At 46.9% G+C, this 19159-nt stretch overlaps 1 protein-coding gene across 1 annotated transcript in view; it reads right to left on the bottom strand.

The window, feature by feature from the left end:
- The window catches only part of chchd3a (coiled-coil-helix-coiled-coil-helix domain containing 3a), a 66863-nt gene that overhangs the window by 21847 nt on the left and 25857 nt on the right, over positions 1-19159 (bottom strand). The window contains exon 6 of the mRNA XM_084483357.1: positions 5406-5489. Coding sequence (XP_084339483.1) covers positions 5406-5489 — 84 coding nt within the window. The remainder of the gene's footprint in view (positions 1-5405; positions 5490-19159) is intronic.

Below are 19159 nucleotides of genomic sequence, written 5' to 3'. Positions count from 1 at the left end.
CCTGTCTGTATACCTACCTACCTGTCTGTTTACCTTCCTACCAACCTGTCCGCCTGTGCACTCATTGTGTGTTAGGGCTAAGCAGCCCTACGGCTAAAGCTAGCGAGCCAGCCATGTGTTTGGGGAGCAGCTTTGGGGCTGAAGGGAGAGGATGGATTTTCGGTTGGATACTTTCAAACTCGAGCTGACTCCGGCATTTCTCCAAAGAGTGTACGCTGGCTTTAAATGGAGAAAGAAAGGAAATGGGAGGTTTGAAAAGAAACGGGAATAAAGAGAAAGAGAGAGAGTGAAGCTATTATTGTTTCTTAATGTTCCTCCTCCTGTATTTCTTCCTCTGAGAGTGCTTTGCGACTTCTATGAGATAGCAATTGTTGCCATGATTGTTCCTCCTAGGGGAGCAGAGAAATCCAATTTCATCGATACATAACGCCAAAGAAAGAACGACAAAGAAAAATGGGGAGGGCTGCGAGGAAAATAAAATAAAATCAACGCTGAACAAAAAGTCACGGCGAAAAAAGCAAACACGGCTCAAAAAACTCTGAAATAGAGAAACAGAGAAACGAGAAGAGACAAGCGAGGCGGGGAGAGCAAGAGAGAGAGAGCGAGCGAGAGCAAGAAAAACGGGCCCCAGTTGATTGTTAAATATGAGATTGTTTTACAGCAGGGCCGGTATTGAGTGAAAATGTAATATATAGATATAGATATTGTTTTCAGGGGCTATTTGGCGACGGAGGCAACTGGCCAGTGCGGGTGACAGCCGACTGGGGTCCATCTGCGTGGGCTGTTGATGGCCTGTCAGTGGCAGCCCCTCTGATGAATGGCCATGTTGGATTGAACCAGACGTGTAATATAGATCAGACTCTTATTCTGCCTCTCTCTCACCATTACTTCTCTTAGGTTTTCTCACTGTGTGTGTGTGTGTGTGTGTGTGTGTGTGTGTGTGTGTGTGTGTGTGTGTGTGTGTGTGTGTGGTCTAACAAGGATGGAGGGAAGAGTGGAGGAGATAAGGAACACGAGAACAAAGGAGGGAGGGGGAAGAATTAAAGTTGAAGGAAGACAGAATAAATAGCGCATAGAAAAATAATGCGAGTGGAAAAAGGAACGAGTGGAGGACCGGCGAGGGAAGGAAAATAAACGCATTTTCAGAAAGTACAAACTAGCATCAAAATACCATTGCATCAAATCACACCATAACACCATAACATTTGTTATGAAACCAACCACAACAACAACTCCACGGTGTTTGAAAGAGTGAGGATCAAAACAAACATTAAAGATGATACCATTCGTTCCCTTCGTCCGGTCATCATTATTTCTGTGTATCAATATTTCTGAGAAAGGAGTATTGCTCATATTCCTTACCATTAATTCACATCACTTTTTTGCCATCCACACACAAAAGGCCAACAGTGCACAATCCACTGATGGAAAGGCACTTTGAAGGTATAGCGCATTTATCATGTAAATCCAAGTCCATGAAATCGATCAAAGCTAGCAGAGGATTTGTCGATTCCATATCCCCTTGTTGCTGCTCATAACTCCTCGTTCCATTCATTTACTAACTTGCTCACTCTCCCTCCCACTGCCTCCCCCATCTTTACTGCCACCTGTGTCTCCAACACACTCCCCATATTCATAATTAAATTACATTTCATATTGTTACTTTACCGCCAGCCAATTAGTCGCTTCTTCATACCCTTTCTCTTTCGCTTATTATTAATTACTCATCTACATTATCTTAATTCCCTGGTGACTCTCCGTTTAGTCAACTCTTCATCCAAAACAACTGCTTATTTCACTAATTCTTATCATCCATTTTGTCTATGATTATGTCACCCGGACACTGGCGGAAAATAAAAACATAAGCAACCACGGTTGGTCCTCCACTCTCTCACTCTCTCTCAGGGTATCTGCAGGTTTCAACAAGTTCCATTTAAGACTTTTTAAGACCGTTTTAATACCTCTTAAAAGTCCATTTATTACCCATGTCTGGACACACAAATTATCGACCATCTGTCAAGTTCTTCCAACCATAGGTTCCACCCGACTACTTCTGACAAGAATCTGCTTCTGAACTGGACCTTTTGATTCTGCAACACAAGTGTGCACATTTCTTTCCTGAATGTAATTCTTAACACAAAAACATTTGACAAATGAAATATTTTTTCTTTCCATATAGCCCATAAAAATATGCTGTGCAAATTGATTGTATGATGTTAATTCCTTTAAAGCCTCTCCCTCCCTTTCCATCTATCTCCATCCCTTTCTCTCTCTCCCTCCCTTTCTCCCTCTCTCCATCTCTCGCTCTCCATCCCTTTCTCTCTCCCTCTCCATCCCTTTCTCCCTCTCCGTCCCTTTCTCTCTCTCCCTCTCTCCATCCCTTTCTCTCCCTCTCTGTCCCTTTCTTTCTTTCTCTCCCTCCATCCCTCTCCCCTCTCTTCCTCTCTCCGCAGGGTGATTTGTTGACACAGGGGTTTACAGGATATTGACCGGGGGGCGGGGTGCAATATGGTTGATTCATGACCACAGCACGGAGGTCAATAATCACTTGTGTTGTCTGGATCCCCTTACCACGCACTTACCACCGCAACTCACACGTCTTCCACGTGGTGCGCGTCCAAACCCAGCCATATTGCACGCAGTGATGCGGATGATGTGGTTTGTTGCAATGGCGTTTCAATTTCCATTGGTTTTCTTTCTCCTTTCTAACCCCTTCCCTTTCCTTGTTCCTTTGTCTCCTTCCCACTTTGTTTTTCCCGATTCCCTCCATTTATTTAATCTTCATTCTTTCCATTTGTATTTCATCCCCCCCTTTGTCCTCGTCTTCCTTCTCTCATCCCGTCCTCCCTTCATCCTCACCAGACGTTTCTGCAGCTTGCGCCCATCCTGGCGTCCATTTGCCTCGTGCACAAAATGTAGACTGATGTTTTTTACTCTTCAAAGAAGTCATGCGTTCCTTGTGTTTCTACCCAGCCTTTTCACGTTCGAGTTGACGAGGCATGCTGGAGGAAAAAAACATTCCTATGGATGTGGAGTTTCTCTCAACAATCCATTGTGTGTTTGGGGCCAGACCCCATGCCCTCCGGTGTGGCCTACCTGGACTGTACATGCCACTGCTCCTCCCATTACTGACACGTCAGTCACTCACTCAATACACCACCAGGCTTCAGTGTTTGGTGTTTTCTCATCGACATAACGGGGGGGGGGGGTAACAAAAAGCTCAAGAACGTTGAACCTGAATTGACAATAATGTCAATGAACGTTGAAGTCTGAATTGACAATAATCACCAGTGATGGGCAGGATTTAAATACAGAATACAATACGTCATTAAAGGCAATGAGGATGTTTTTTATGTGTAGAAATATTTTGATCTACCGACTGACATTTGGAAATTCCTTAACATTTTGAAAGACATCTCTGTTTGAGAGAGAGAGATAGAGAGATCTCTCTATCTCTCTCTCTCAAACAGAGATGTCTTTCTCTCTGAGAGACAGAGAGACAGAGACAGAGACAGAGAGAGAGAGAGAGATGCTTTTGAGGTCACACATTCTGGGTGAAGCTTGTTTGATGTGAATGCACTAAGAAAGAGGAAGGGGGGACATCTCCACAGAACAGGAGTTTCCCCTTGAGATGTGAAAGAAGAGATAAACGGAAGGAGGAAGGAAAAAGGAAAAAAGGAGGGAAAGAATGACATCAACCCAAGGATGTTTCTGAAGCTGCAGCAGAGACAACACAACTCCAACCGGGGGCTACCCAATGTAGAGGCATCAGTATGCACCTGTGTGTCTCCAAAACTTCACGTCTCTAAGAGTGTGTGAGTGAGTGTGGACGTTGCTAACATCGAGTGTGGCGTAGCATCTTATAAATACAGATGACACCATTCTTCTGAGCAGATGGGTAGGGCATCAGCATTCTGGGTAATAGAGTCAGCCCACTTAAAGCCATTATGGTCAAATGAAATAAGACCAGGGAGGTAAACTATAATAACACAATATCGGGCGAGAACTTTTATTTTATTCATATGGATGAAAATCAAAGGCTACGGTCTGATTTACATAGAGATTTGGTGTGTTTCTCTACTAAACACAAAACGGATACATGACAGATTTAAGGCGAACCTAGCTTCAAACACTTTGTATCAATGTTTATCTCCCTCAGATGTGTGTAACGATGTCAGAGAAACACAAATGTTGGTGTGTGTGACGTGTTTACAGTGGTTCTGTGCAACCCCAATTAAACAAGGATTAAGCTGAATATGACAGTGGAATAAAATGCAGCAAGACGGTAGAAATTGCTCTCATTAAAATGCAGACCTAAACTAAATTGCACCACTTTTGTGCGTTGTGTAATTGTGATCAGCCTCAGAGAAATACATTTATTAAATGGCTTTGTTGAGCTACACACTAACAGAGGAAATATTGGGAAAATCAAAACCAACAACTGGACAAAAATGTATCTAGTTTGGACCACCTTGTCATGTTTCAAGCAAACACTAAGTCCAAAGTCGGGCTTACTTGTTATACTCGTTAGTGAAATAGGGGTCCCTACGAAGCACCAATCCACCAACCCTGAAACGACAGTGTCTTGGCGATGTGATGATTCCAGTCTAGTCATTTTACCTTTCATTGCATGTGAGATTCCCTTTGGCATCGATTTCCCCATTGTATTGTGGAAACTGAGGTTTTTGTGGGACAGGGAGTTGTGAGAGTTGTTGTGATGACTTGGAGTAGGTAACGCGTGGATGTTATGTCGTATTGTGTTTGCCAACATTGTATCGCTCGTTGTGCGTTGCGTTGCGTGACTGAGTTACTTTAGCATGTGGTGTCCCTTGCTGTTGTGTAATGTGATGTGCCTCCAAGTTTCATGATGTTGTGTGACTCGCCGTCATATTGCTTTGCAGTCTTCCTGTTGAGTGACTGAGTTGTATTGTGTGTGTGGTGACCTCCTGTTGTGTGACTCAGTGGTATTGTGTGTGTGGTGACCTCCTGTTGTGTGACTCAGTTGTATTGTGTGTGTGGTGACCTCCTGTTGTGACTCAGTTGTATTGTGTGTGTGGTGACCTCCTGTTGTGGGACTCTCAGTTGTATTGTGTGTGTGGTGACCTCCTGTTGTGTGACTCAGTGGTATTGTGTGTGTGTGTGTGGTCTTCCTGTTGTGTGACTCATTTGTATTGTGTGTGTGTGTGGTGACCTCCTGTTGTGTGACTCAGTTGTATTGTGTGTGTGGTGACCTGGTGTTGTGGGACTGAGTTGTATTGTGTGTGTGGTGTTCCTGTTGTGTGACTCAGTTGTATTGTGTGTGTGGTGTTCCTGTTGTGTGACTCAGTTGTATTGTGCGTGTGGTGACCTGGTGTTGTGGGACTCTGAGTTGTATTGTGTGGGTGGTGGGCTGCAGACAGACTCACCCTCTCCTCCAGCCGGGCCACCTGCTGCCGGTAGAACAGATCCTGCTTCCTCAGCTCTGCCTCTCTCGCCTCCAGATGCTTGGCCTGAGGGGACACACACACACACACACAGCTGATTGACGGGGAGTGGAACGCGAAGGGGAGAAAACAATACTTATATTCTCAGCGGAGTGTGTCTATAGTCGAGACCGTCATCAAGAAAAAACTAAAAACAATAACAGAGGAAAAGCGCGTGGCCGCACGCACGCACGCACGCACACACAGAAAACTTGCACTTGAGAATGTGCCTTAAGACAAGAATAACCAATGAAGCTTTTTAACAGAGAGAGGACGTAAACAGCTTTTAGTATACCAAGAAACTAGGCTGCTAATTATGCTACGAAACAGACATTGGGGATACGGAGAAACCGTGGGGGCGACAGGGAAGGCAAACAGGATAGTGCTCAGCGGTCTGTCTGACGAGTGCTGACATGTGTAGAGGAGGTGCCTGGCACCTTACTGCAGCACAGCTGAGTAGAATTCAATTAGAACAATAGTTCTTACTACAGGTTTTACATTTTTCGAAGGTTTGACTGCAACTTCAATCCAATAAAAAAAAAAAACCTAATAAAGACATAAACGATGAATAAATATAAACTGGAGGTAAGAAAACTGTTTGGGCTCCACTTCTGGTAGCCACCAGGAGTTGTTTTCTTCCTTTGTATTATCCAGTGATCACAAAGTGTTTCTTTTTCAGTGCACTGTTGGAATGACCCCCCCCCCCCCCCCGTCTGAGACTACTAGACTAAACATTTCAGAGTGGATTGGACAGTGATGGGGGGCTGGTGGGCAGCAGGAACAAACAGAAGAAGGAAAATCACTAGCAGAGAGGAGGAGAGGATCTGCTGTGATCACTTGCATCCAGACAGAGGAGAGGATCTGCTGTGATCACTAGCGTCCAGACAGAGGAGAGGATCTGCTGTGATCACTAGTGTCCAGAAGGAGGAGAGGATCTGCTGTGATCACTAGCGTCCAGACAGAGAGGACCTGCTGTGATCACTAGCATCCAGACAGAGAGGATCTGCTGTGATCACTAGAGTCCAGATAGAGGAGAGGAGGCGAGGGATGGGAGACTAGAGAAGAACAAATTAACGGTTTGTCGGGTGTTTCTATTTTTCGCCAACACGTACCTTGCAGTAGACCTCCTTAGCGAAGGGAAGCATTGAGGAGAAAGGAGAGGGGGAGAGGGAGAGGGAGCGAGAGAGAGACATAAGGAGTAAACAGGAGTCAGCTTCTTTAAAATGACAAACCAGTATTGATGGTTTGGATTTGATAGCCACAGCGTCTTGGCTTTCGTAACGGTCTCACACCCTTCCCTTAATAGTAAACAGTACCTCACTCTTGAAAATTGTTGTACACAGAAACGGGCATGTGCGTGTGCATAAAGATATACATTCAAGTAGAGAGTGACAACACTCCGATGTCTCAATAGAGCCAGTCATAATAGGATGGTGTTGGATTAAACGTTGAAACTCAGAGCAGTTAAGGGAAGTCTAGAAACTAAGACTTGTGTATAGTTCTGAAGTCATTAAGTTGATATGAAAGTATAGTATAGTGTGTGTGTGTGTGTGTGTGTGTGTGTGTGTGTCTGTGTATGTGTGTAAAATGGACAACCATATTAGCCCCGCTGGCTGCTTTTCAGGAAAGCAGCCATGCATTCAAAGCCTCAGTGTGTTCTTTAATCACTTCGAAATGCTGGTGGGGAACTCGACACAGAAATGAAAGGGAGGGGGGAGAGAGGAGAGAGAGAGACAGAAACAGAGACACATAGAAACAGAGACAAAAAGAGAGCGAGACAAAGACAGAGAGAGAGAATAGGATGAACAGACGGTTGTGGTAAGAAAAGAATAATAATCAAAAGTTATATTCCCCTCATTCAATCAGTGCTACACTGATAACCATCTGTGATTGGCCACTGGGAGCATGGCGGGAGGAGACAGGCCGATGGAGCGGTTCTGTGATGAGGGAGGGCAACATGGGGGAGAGGTTTCAAAGTCAAGAGGCTGGTGATGTGGTGTACATTTTTTGCCTTTTTTGGGACACACACACAAACAAATGTGCACAAACACACACCCCCACTGCGGTTTACCTCTCGACACAGAGGCAAAAGACACGGGTGCACGCACGCACGCACGCACGCACGCACGCACACGCACACACACACACACACACACACACACACACACAAAACAGTGGCAGAGATAAACGCAGAATAAAAGGCGGGAGAAGGGGTCATTAAAGCAGGGTGGTTGGGGAAAAATGTGTGGCCATGGATTTCAGTTCTTTTCACCAGCACACACACACACTGTGCACAACGTCGGGATTACTTCCAATTGATTAAAGCCATTGAGCAAGCCTTAAGGTAATCTAATCATACTAACATCCAAACAATGGTCTGAATACGACACTGCCCACCCCCCCCCCGACACAGACAGACAGACGATTGTGAGGCAACTCGTTTTCTTCTGCTGCTTGTTCTTCACCCTGCTACCTTGAGCTGAAGGTAGTTGTGGTGGTAGGTGTGTGGCCCGATACAGATCGAGGGATTGGGCAAAGACAGGATAAGAAAGAGCAAGTTAGAAGTAGGACGGACATAGGTTTGAAAGAAAGTAAGTGAAATGTGTCTAGGGTCCGAACCATGGATGACAGAGCATGACAAACTTTTATCCTGCATAAAGTAATTTGCTCCCAAATAAAAGTGGGAGTTAGAAACATGTAGTGGGGTCAACTAGGTCCAGGTGCTATAGTGTTTTCACTCCAAAAGGTTCTCAGCCAACCTGTAAGCATTTTGCTTACTGGTAACATGCAAACCATGTTATCTGCATCCCAATTGTTCAGAATGTGTATGAAATAGCAACAGACTTCACAACTCCCAGTGGATCTACTGGAGGTAGAGCAGCTGCTGCATCAGAGTAGAAAGGAGAGCGCACTAACCCCTGGAGGTTTCAGGATGAGATATGGTGCACAAAGTACTTCAAAATGCAATGTGTCAATTCACCAACTGGCATAATCCCATCTCATTTTATTTCTCAAATATGGCATTAACGCAAAGTTATGTAAATATATGGCGGTGGCTTTGGATGTGATTTCCAGGGGTTTGGATTCTAGTGCAGCGTAACCCCAGTGGTACCGCAGCTCAGAGACCAGCGGCCGAGTCGTCAGGTGGTTCAGCAGCTCAGTGACCGGCCGCTGAGTCGTCAGGTGGTCCAGCAGCTCAGTGACCGGCCGCTGAGTCTTCCACAGAAGAACCCCCTGCGGCCAGACTCTTTAGGCCAGGTGAACTCCTCCACGGATATCAATTAGCCAGCTGCTGAACAATGAAGGGGTGGCAGCCATGTTTTTTAATTAGGGCCGGCTGCCGCAGTTTGAGACGAGACCGGGAGAGTGCAGAGAGTCCGGGGGGGCAGGGAGAAAGGGGAGGGCTGGGGGAGAGGAGCCGTCCAATGGTCTTTCTTTATTTTTTAAGCCCAGCTTTTCTCTTAATGTGATCTCTCTATTAAAGGGGTAGTTCCGAAATTTGGACATCGGACCTCATTTCCAAGTGAGCCAATGTGTTATCTATCATTGGAGACCGTTTTCAACATGTTTCATTCAGTCCTAATTGCAGAAATCGTTGGTGCTAGGCTAGCACAAGTCCAGGGGAACTGCCAGCCTGCCAATAAAAACAGTTATACCCACTCCACAGTACACCCGAGGCAAACCAATTACAACGCCCGACTATTCACTATGTAAATGTCTGTGTTGATAGAATAATGTTAGAAATAAAACTATCCTTGTATCACAATGATCACATTACATTGTGAGGGACTACTTTCTCAGCAGTGGCGGAATTTCACTTTGCTCTGGTGTAGCAGCCAATTCAATACAGCAGAACGTAAACAGAGAAGTGCACTCCAGGTAATATCAGTCCGCCACTGCCGTAGCCTGCTTCCAACTACAGGGATTAAAAACTAAATGCAATACGATGCAAGGGTAGTTTTATTTCTAACATTAATCTATCAACGCAGACATTTGGCGTTATAATTGGTTTGCCTCGGGCTTACTGTGGAGTGGGTAAAACAGCAGTTCCACTCGACTTGCACTAGCCTAGCACCAGCGATTTCTGCAACTAGAAGGACTGAATGAAACATGTTGAAAATGGTCTCCATGATAAATAACACACTGGCTCACTTGGAAATGAGGTCCGATGTCCAAAATTCCAAACTACCCCTGTCTAATGTGAAAAAGAAATGGCGGTCCGCCACAACTATGCCACGATGAATTAGTGAATATATTCATTTGTTGAGCGTTATGAAGAGAGTTAAGTCAGGATCTTGGGTTCTTCACAGACTTCGACATTAACTTGGATACCCCGATGCCACCTGTGCCAGTCACAAACTTGCTGGATTGCAACGGGTTACAATGAGGGCCTTGTTGTCTATTCGTTGTCCTCAGAGTTATGTAACCATATTATTAATTTACTTTGCTTTGGGGAAGCTCTTTATTCAGTGAGGAAAGGCCCCAGAATCCATTCGCTGTTCACTCTCCTCCCTCACTTTGAACAATCCAAAGGTTTCAGAGCAGCAGCTCAGGGGTGTCGCACCAACAACAAGTTTTAAACTCCTGACGGCCACAGTAGTTATGAAAAGCCAGTGGAGTCGAACATTCTATAACTTTGCATTGGGATGCTGAATTTCAATAGTTCAAGGACTTTGAAGGACTTATCAAAGATGACATAACAGAGTTAGCAGACAGAGAGCGTCACACAACAGGCCGAGATGCAGCGGTGCAATCAGTGGTCCCACCGCGGCCGCGTCCTAATGAACACAATAGTGAGATGCACCACGCTCGATTGGCCGCACAATCCCAATCTCTTTGTGCTAACCAACAAGGGGGGGGGGGGGGGGGTCTGGTTCTCGCCCCGGTCAGCAGTAGCTTCAGCATCATTACCGAGGCTCTCTCTCAGCTCCAGCTCGGTCCGGCAGCACCGCGGGTCACCACCCTGGATGGAGGCCATCTATCACTATCACAATCTCAAGATGACAAACATATAGTGGAATAGTGGAACCCCCCCCACCCCCCCACCCCGGTCTCTGTTGCTGCTCCGACAGGCGGGGGTGGGAGTCGGGGGGGGTCAAAGGTCAGGCGAAATGTGAGCGAGCTCTGGTGTTAATTGACACGGCCGAGGTGTAGGGGGCCCGTGGGAGGTGGGCAGTGTGCCGGGGAGGGGTGGGAGGTGGGAGGGGGGAGGAGTGGAGGGGGTGAGTGCTGTGGGACGAAGATGAAGAGCGGTAGTGATGAGAGAGATGCGAGAGGGAAAGCAACGGGAGGTGGGGAGGGCACAACGTTTCCTGCAGGGACATTCGTCCAATGATAGACCCTGTCAGAAACAGGCGACCTGAAGGCAAATAAAAAACACAATTAAATCAACCATAATGATCACAATCACCGGGTCAGCATCAAGCACGGGCCGCCTCAAAACGGAAGGAAATAACCCCGTCCGGTCCACCAGTGGAGTAGTTCACAGACAGTCCTGGAGACACTGAGACCGGGCTGGAGCTGCTTCTAATCCCATTACCCAGGACTGCTCTGTCTTTAAAAAGCCATCCGCCGCAGATCAGATCCACGTGATGGATCGTAAAACGGACGGTGGGACGTTGTGGACGCTTGAGGAGCGCCTCACCCCCTGAGTCTCTAATAAAAACACTGAAAGCCCCCGGTAGCAACAGCCAATAAACCTCATTGGAGACCATTCATTTGCTGCTAGTTAATTAGCATCATGGGGATTAAAACGGAGGGGCAATAACGATGGGAGGTCATTAGTCTTCAGGAGGGTGAGGTGCTGGGGGTTATGAGAGATCTAACTGTGCCACATAAACGGGTGGTCAGTTAACCGCTTTCACCTTGAGCGATGGCAGTAAAGGGACAAAAGTGCGCGCACGCACGCACGCAAACACACACACACACACACACACACACACACACACACACACACACACACACACACACACACACACACACACACACACACACACACACACACACACACACACACACACACTGAATGAGTGTTGAACAGCGAATCTAAACGCACAGCCTCTGTACTGCTCCATTCAACTGAGAATAAAACAATAGATTCAACAAGAGACGCACACACAAGCTCACGTTTGCACACAGTGGTCACTGTGGTGACGGATGTGAGAGCTGCTCCTCTAGCTCCTTCTGGAGCAGACATGGCTCCCCTACGGCCCCCGGTCCAGAGCTTCCCCCGGTCCAGAAACGGCCCCCGGTCCAGAACCATCCGGAACCGGTCCAGAACCGACCCCGGTCCAGAACCGCCCCCCGGTCCAGAACCGGGCCGGAACCGGCCCCCAGACAAGCTCAAACCGGGTTCCAACACCTTGACTTTACTTGGGCGGGCCCAGGTAGACTAACAGCTGCTGCCCAGGTAGACTAACATCAGCAGCCCAGGTAGACTAACATCAGCAGCCCAGGTAGACTAACAGCCGCCATGTATTTTTGGCGACCCATTTAAACTTTATATTTCAGGGAATCCCTCGTTTAGGAGAAGGGACATTTGTATAATTTATATTGAGTGCTGCTGCAAGACGGGTTTGCTTGGAAGCCCCGCCCCCCCCCCCCCCCCCCCCCCCGGCAGAAGGGGCGGGGCTTCCAAGCAAACCACCAAACCCTCGCCAATTCAGTGTTTCTTGTTTCAATACAATTGTCTAATATGTGGCAACTTGGATTCCTTAATCTGAGCCAATACGTTCCTCTGGAGAGACGCTGCCTCCCCCTGTTGGGGAGGAGCTGATCCCGGCTGAGGCCCATCTGGGGGGGTGGGTGCAGTGGTCCGTGAGGGGGAGTGAGTAATGACAGGCTGACCCAGGGGGGCACGGGGCTGACCTGCTCCGGACAGGGGCCGACAGGGACACAAGGTGCGTAGGTGATGTGTGTGTTTCTCTGTCTATTTGTGTGTGTGGGAGTGTGTGTCCCCCCCGACTCCTCCTTGTTTACGTATGTGCATGTGTTAACCGCCGCTGGTTAAGGGCAGGTTGGGATGAAGTGTCCTCTCAGAGTCTGGAGCTCATTGCCCGGGAACCCGAGGTCAACTGGGAGCCGGGTCACTCGCAGCGGCCCTTAATGAGGAGGATGGGGACGATGCAGTGTGTGTGTGTGTGTGTGTGTGTGTGTGTGTGTGTGTGTGTGTGTGTGTGTGTGTGTGTGTGTGTGTGTGTGTGTGTGTGTGTGTGTGTGTGTGTGTGTGTGTGTGTGTGTGTGTGTGGCAGGAACAGAGGGGCTATCAGCATATGTTGCAGTACCTGACACATGTTAAGAGATCGATCCACACAACCTCACAGAAACACAAGTTCAAATCCCTTCTCGTGTGATACTAAATATAAAACAATGAACAAACACAGCCCTCTACCATCCTGAGGGAAGAGATCACAGATCACTTCTTGATAGTTAATATCAATAAAAAAAACAAAATTTGGCTGCCTACCTAAAATATAAAAAGCAGGGAAACATGAGAAACATCTAAAGAACGAACGGATGAACAGAAACAGTTGCTGTGTGCGATACTCCGTCACACCTCGCTGAGCGCCAGCGACCGCGGGGAACAACATCTGCTGAGTGGGAGATTGATGAATGGGCTGATCAGAGGACCCCGCTATGAACTGATTGATTGATTATCCTGGGGGGGGGGGGGGGGGGTTTAAAGTTGCCTTTATCTAGACCCCCCCCAACCCCTCTCTCACACACCCACACACACACACACACCTTCCCCCCTCCCCCCTGGGAGTGAACCTCTGGAGGTCTCCAGCCATCCGTCATGTCTGGTGGTCAGTGGGTGGGGGGGGGCGCGGGGTGGGGCGCTGGGTTCATTACCGAGACCAGTGGTGTGAAGGAGGGGTGGAGAGGAGTGTAGGAGGTGGAGGGGTGAGGTGGGATGGGGTGGGGAGGAGTGTAGTAGGTGGAGGGGAGGTGAATGGGTGGGGGGGGGGGCGGGGAGTGTAGGAAGTGGAGGGGTGAGGTTGTGCGGGGGGGAGAATGGGTGGGAGCCGTCCCAGCGACGGTTGACAGGAGGCGGACAAATGGGAACACGCAGACCCCTGTCGGCGATGAGGGGAGATGAGGCCTCTGAGACGCAGGTGGAGGGGTGGGGGGTACACCCCCTGCTGGTGGGGGGGGGTACACTCCTGCTGGGGGGGGGGGGGGCTGGGGGTTGCTTCAAAATCTGAACAAGGTCATTAACATATTCCCAGACATTTCCTCCATTATTAATCAGCGGCGTAGCGGCGATTAGCTGTGACTGAAGGGCGTACCAGACTAATCCCTGTTAAACACAGAGTGAGGAAAAAGAGAACGCCATTTCAGTATTCAGAAGAACTCAATGCATCCATTACGGTGTAAAAACAGATATCAACTATGTGGATGAAAGAATAAAGAAACAGCGTGAAGGCGTTCAACATGAACCTGTGGTCGACGGAGACAACAGCGCAGCGGAGAGACGGGGGGAGAGGACGGGACGGGGACCTCCAGAAACACACCAACCATTACAGCGAGGGAGGCACACTGAGCCACGGTACAATCGGTGTGAATTCTCCCCTGACAGAACTCGTCACTGGCATCGCCGTGGGAACGCAGCAGGAACATTGTGTTACGGGGGGGGGGGGGTGGGGGGGGCGGGGCCCCGTGACAGTGGAGACGGAGTGCAGAAAATCTGTTTTTAGAGCTGAGAGGAAGGAAGGCGGAGAACGCCTTTACATGACTGCAGAGGACACTGTGGGCAGGGGGGGGGGGGGGGGGGGGGGGAGGACACACAGAGCGGGGACAGGAGCCCCCAGGGGGGGGGGAGAGATGGGAGAAAGAGATGGCGAGAGAGAGAGAGAAGGCAAGAGAGAGTGGGGGCAACAGAAAAAGATGTAAAACATTTGGGGGTGGGGGTGGGTTTGGGTGAACAGAAGGGAGAGAGAGAAAAAAATAAATAAAAAGGAGCAAAAGGGAGAAGTCCTCAAAATCCTGCTGACGTTCAAACTCACGCTGCTGCCCTTGAAAACTCTGCCCACCCCCCCTTACTCTCACTGTGTGGCGTGCTGCCGTGTGTGTGTGTGTGTGTGTGTGTGTGTGTGTGTGTGTGTGTGTGTGTGTGTGTGTGTGTGTGTGTGTGTGTGTGTGTGTGTGTGTGTGTGTGTGTGTGTGTGTGTGTGTGTGTGTGTGTGTGTGAGAGAGAGAGAGAGAATTTGACTCCATGCATACGGTGAGAAAGTCATGTGTATGTGCCGGGGCCCAACCCCCGGTGTGTGTCAATGCATATTCATCCCCCCCTGTCCAAGGGGGGTCCCTCCGTGGAGCCTGATGGAGCCGGGAGGACGGCCTTCGTTTGCCCTTGGCTTCTGTCTGCCAGGCTTCATCGTACTGTGGCTCAGGGTCATCTCCACTGCCCGGAACACACACACTCTGTGTGTGTGTGTGTGTGTGTGTGTGTGTGTGTGTGTGTGTGTGTGTGTGTGTGTGTGTGTGTGTGTGTGTGTGTGTGTGTGTGTGTGTGTGTGTGTGTGTGTGTGTGTGTGTGTGTGTGCTCCTGATTGAGAATAATAATAATACTAACTTCACTACTGATATTAGTGTGAGAACCCCTCATGTCGAATGACATGGGCTACATAATTATTTCTGTCTTTGTGTCTCACTAAAGGGATGAGTTTTTTCCTGTCTTAAGATATCCTGGTCCAAACACTTTCAATTTGTAATTTCCTCCAGCAAAACAAAACAAAGTCTGTTTTGAGGCTTGGCTTAAAAAAACAAAAACAATATTTCTGTCCTATTCTTGGATTCCAAATTCGCCTCAAATAATGAGCACATTTATGTCTTGTCCGTTTCATCTCTCCCTCGCCTCCATTCATGGTGGCAGTTCGTTCACACAAGTCCTTCATGTCTCCATATCCACAACCCCGAGAACCCTCTGGTCTGATGAAACGACCCCACGACCAGTTTATCCCGTCAGGAATTACCTATGTGGAGTTTGTGCCAATCTATCCAGTCATAACAGTATATGATGTGTTCATTAAATGGCAATGTAAGAGATCTATCTTCCAACTGTCCAACTGATTATTAAAACTAATGTATTCAAGGTTTTCAGAATTCACATTCTCAGAAATAGCGTGAAGACGAGTGTTACAGAAGATGTCATCATAACATCAGAGTGGATCAATCAGCCATTGATGACGGAACAGAGTGAAGATGCATACACTATCAGTATTACGGGCCAACTGAACCAGATGATTCTGCAGACGATGCTCCAGAGGTCAAGGAAAGGACACGCCCCGCTTTTCCTTTTCACCAGATAAAAAGTCAGAACACACTCCTTAAGCCACTGAATATTAATGTAGTGGGTGATTCTTTAATCAAGGTTGAATTGTAATTAAATATGCGTTGAACGAGGGAGAACATTCTAGAAACATGGGACTCCTCTCCCGTTACACACCTGCAGCCCACACCCACACACACACACACACACACACACAATGCTTCAGAAGCAGCAAAATGACAAAACACCTCCATCCATCAATCCAGAGGCCTGCGCAGCCACGCCACAGACGCAGGACTGGCAGCCCGCCGGGCCAATTAGTGGATGGGTTCAGCGGCCCCGGTGCCATGTGCCAACCCGCGGCCGTGCCAATTACAGCCCACCTTCCACCACCGCCGCCGTCCCATTGAACCCTGACTGCACTGGGCCGTGGGAGGGCCGGTAGGGCGAGGGCAGGCAGAGTAGAACAAAAGGGGCTACCAGACTTGACAGGAGAAGAGCAGAAATAATAAAGTGGGAGATGGAATAACTTGAATCAAAAGAAGAAGAAGAAGAAGAAGAAGAAGAAGATGGAGAAAAAGGCCTGAACAAGAACATGAATAACCTAAGATTTAGGCAGAAGTTGGACGAGAGATGAAGGAGTGGGTATATGAAGTGCTGTGTTTGGACTTAAAGTTGAACTCAACTCTGAGTTGAACTCAATACAGGTTAAATTCAGGTCATTTATATACATTAAAAAAAAAAAAAGTACTAAAAGTATGCAACCCTAACCCATCAATGTTGAATTAGCCCATTTCATTATACTCATACTATACTCACATGTACATTCAACAACTCATAAAAGGATGCATCACCATTGTTGGAGGTATTAACAAAGGTCACAGCTAGAAATTACCCTTCTAGGATGACCGTCTGTCTAGGGTGCAGACAGACAGACTGACTGAACAACAGCAAATCCCTGTGGTTAAAATGTGCAGATCGATGACCGAGACGAAGAAGGTCTCTCACAGAAATAAGCCAATTACCAGCTTCACGCAACACCCCGAAACACAAGAAGCTGTTTTTTCTATCTTTTCTAGTTTTGTTGCTTGAATTCCCTTCTCAGAAACCGACGTTCAAGGTAACATCAGATATATGCTGCATGTTAAAAATCTTAAAATTAATTAATTAAATTAATTGTTAATGCATCTTAAAAATCACGTTGATTATTGAGTCAATCAATTGAGCCTTTTCACTCATGCAGAATAAACACAGGAAGCACTTACACCCCTAATTATGGGTCTGGTCTGCTTACGTAGCAGGGACCCATTAATGGGCAAAGACTAGTGGGCATTACCATGTGTTTACCCTGCAATGACAGATTTGTAGAAATAGCTCAATTATGATTTACTTCATAGTAATTCAGCCAAGCAAGTTATTCAAATAGACTATTGCAAACAATCTTATAAACGTCAAACATCTTAAAAAAATCCCCACAACTAAAATCTATCCCTGCAGCAAGCCGAAAAAAGGAAATACTGCAAATGGTGGATTGCCATTTAATTTTTATCTCATTCAAAACCCAGACACCAAGGACAGTTTTTTCTCCTTCCAATACCGCCACAATTTGCTTCCAGGTGTGAACAAAGTCTTAAGAAAAAATGTGAAATCATTTAATAATTTATTTTTAAATACCACCAACGAGCACCAATTCAAGTCCCAGTGAGTGGCCTTTCATACCTGAAAAAAAATGTAATTCTTGTCGCATTATCAGCCTTTGCCAGTCACCTGTGTCTACAGCGCAAGGTGCTGAATGGAAAGTACACATGGCAGTCAGATGAGGAGGACACTGGCTGGAGACAGCACTACTTAAAGAAGTGGAGAGGAGGTGGGCAGCTGGAGAGAGTGGGGTGGGTGGTGTGCCTGCCCGCTTGCGTGCGTACATGCGTGTGCAGACTTAAGCTTCAACTTAATACTTTTCAAGGCAGCCATGCATCAAATAGAACAGCGTTTGAGAACAGAGTGGACTTAACCTGCAATGTGGGTTTTATTTGGGTATGAGCATTAGAATGTTTCTCTGCCATTCATCACAGGAACAAACAAACCGGTGGCTGCATGCCATGTCAGAACCTCATCCAATCAGAGTCTGGGAGTTTGTTTATTAAAAAAGGAGAACAGGAGATGCAATTCTAAATGACACGCTGATAACAGCAAAAAGGTTTTGGTTGGAACAGATGTATTGGCTACATTTCTATTTCTAGGCTCATCTCAACTCAGGGCTGTGTGATATGGACAAAATATTTTATCACGATATGGGTCCTTTCATATCACGATAATGATGTATCCATCTCGATCCTGTCTCCCCAGAATAACCACATGCATCATGACTGCTTTTTAATTATAGATAAAAGAAGGGACATTGAATGTATAAAAAATATATATATATTAGGTTTCTAGTCTCAGAAATCTCCAATGATGCAGCAAATAAGTATAGTAAAATAAAAAGCAGAAATTTCCGTACTGCAGCCAGTAAATCGAATAAATAAAACATCAAAAACAAATATAAAAACAATGCTTCAAGTTTGTGGAATCTCCAATAAACTAAATAAGTCCTTGGCGTATCTCGGCTTGTCCAAAAGTCTGTTGTTAACGTGTATGCGACTGTTTCAGCAGGGATTCCAACACTATATGCCATTAAAAAGAAAAAAAGAACATTTTTCATACCCAGATATATAATCGTCATATCGCACAGCCCTCTCAACTCATCATCTCCTTCTTCCCTCTATCCTCTTCCCTCCTCACTCCCAGCCGGCCACACGAGGTAGAGGAACAAAATGGCTGGGAGACGAGAAACCAAAGTATGGGGGACTTATTTCAACCAGTAGACAAATCGTTGCCGGCAGATATATAGATAGGCTGACCAGCCTTTGGTTTACGCTTTGATGCGAGGAAAAGATTGATGTCTCTGGGTTTGATTGAAATGTCTGCCTTGGAGCATTGGGGGGAGGTGAAATGATGTGACTGGAGTCTGATTGGCTACTCATAGGGTTGGCTGCTGCCGGGGTCAGCAGGGGTAAGAAAGTGTAGCGGTGTTCTTCAGTTTTCATTAAAACAGTGACATTGGGGGGGGAGTCTTTGAAGTGTGAATGCCAGTTTCTTATTTCCATATTAAAAAGTTAATAAAGGCACTATGCGTAAGAATCGAAATCCCTTCTCATTACTGGCCCCTTTGGACGGTAAGTGAACTCCAGCCTGCTGAAGCTTGCATATCCAGAGCACTGCGAGTTCTGTGGGTTGAGACAATAACAGTCATAATTTAATGTTCAATATTCCTAAAAAAATATTGTACAAATTAAAAACGAATGAAAGAGAAGACGGGCAAAACCAACAAATAATATATAAATCAGCCCACAGGCGGTTCTACGCAACAGAGAGTCTGGGAGGGTCT

Source organism: Micromesistius poutassou (assembly GCF_964030765.1).
Source record: "Micromesistius poutassou genome assembly, chromosome: 18".
Classification (NCBI taxonomy): Eukaryota; Metazoa; Chordata; class Actinopteri; order Gadiformes; family Gadidae; genus Micromesistius; species Micromesistius poutassou.
The sequence above is the reverse complement of the archived record's forward strand: the minus strand, read 5'-3'. Positions and strand labels throughout refer to the sequence as shown.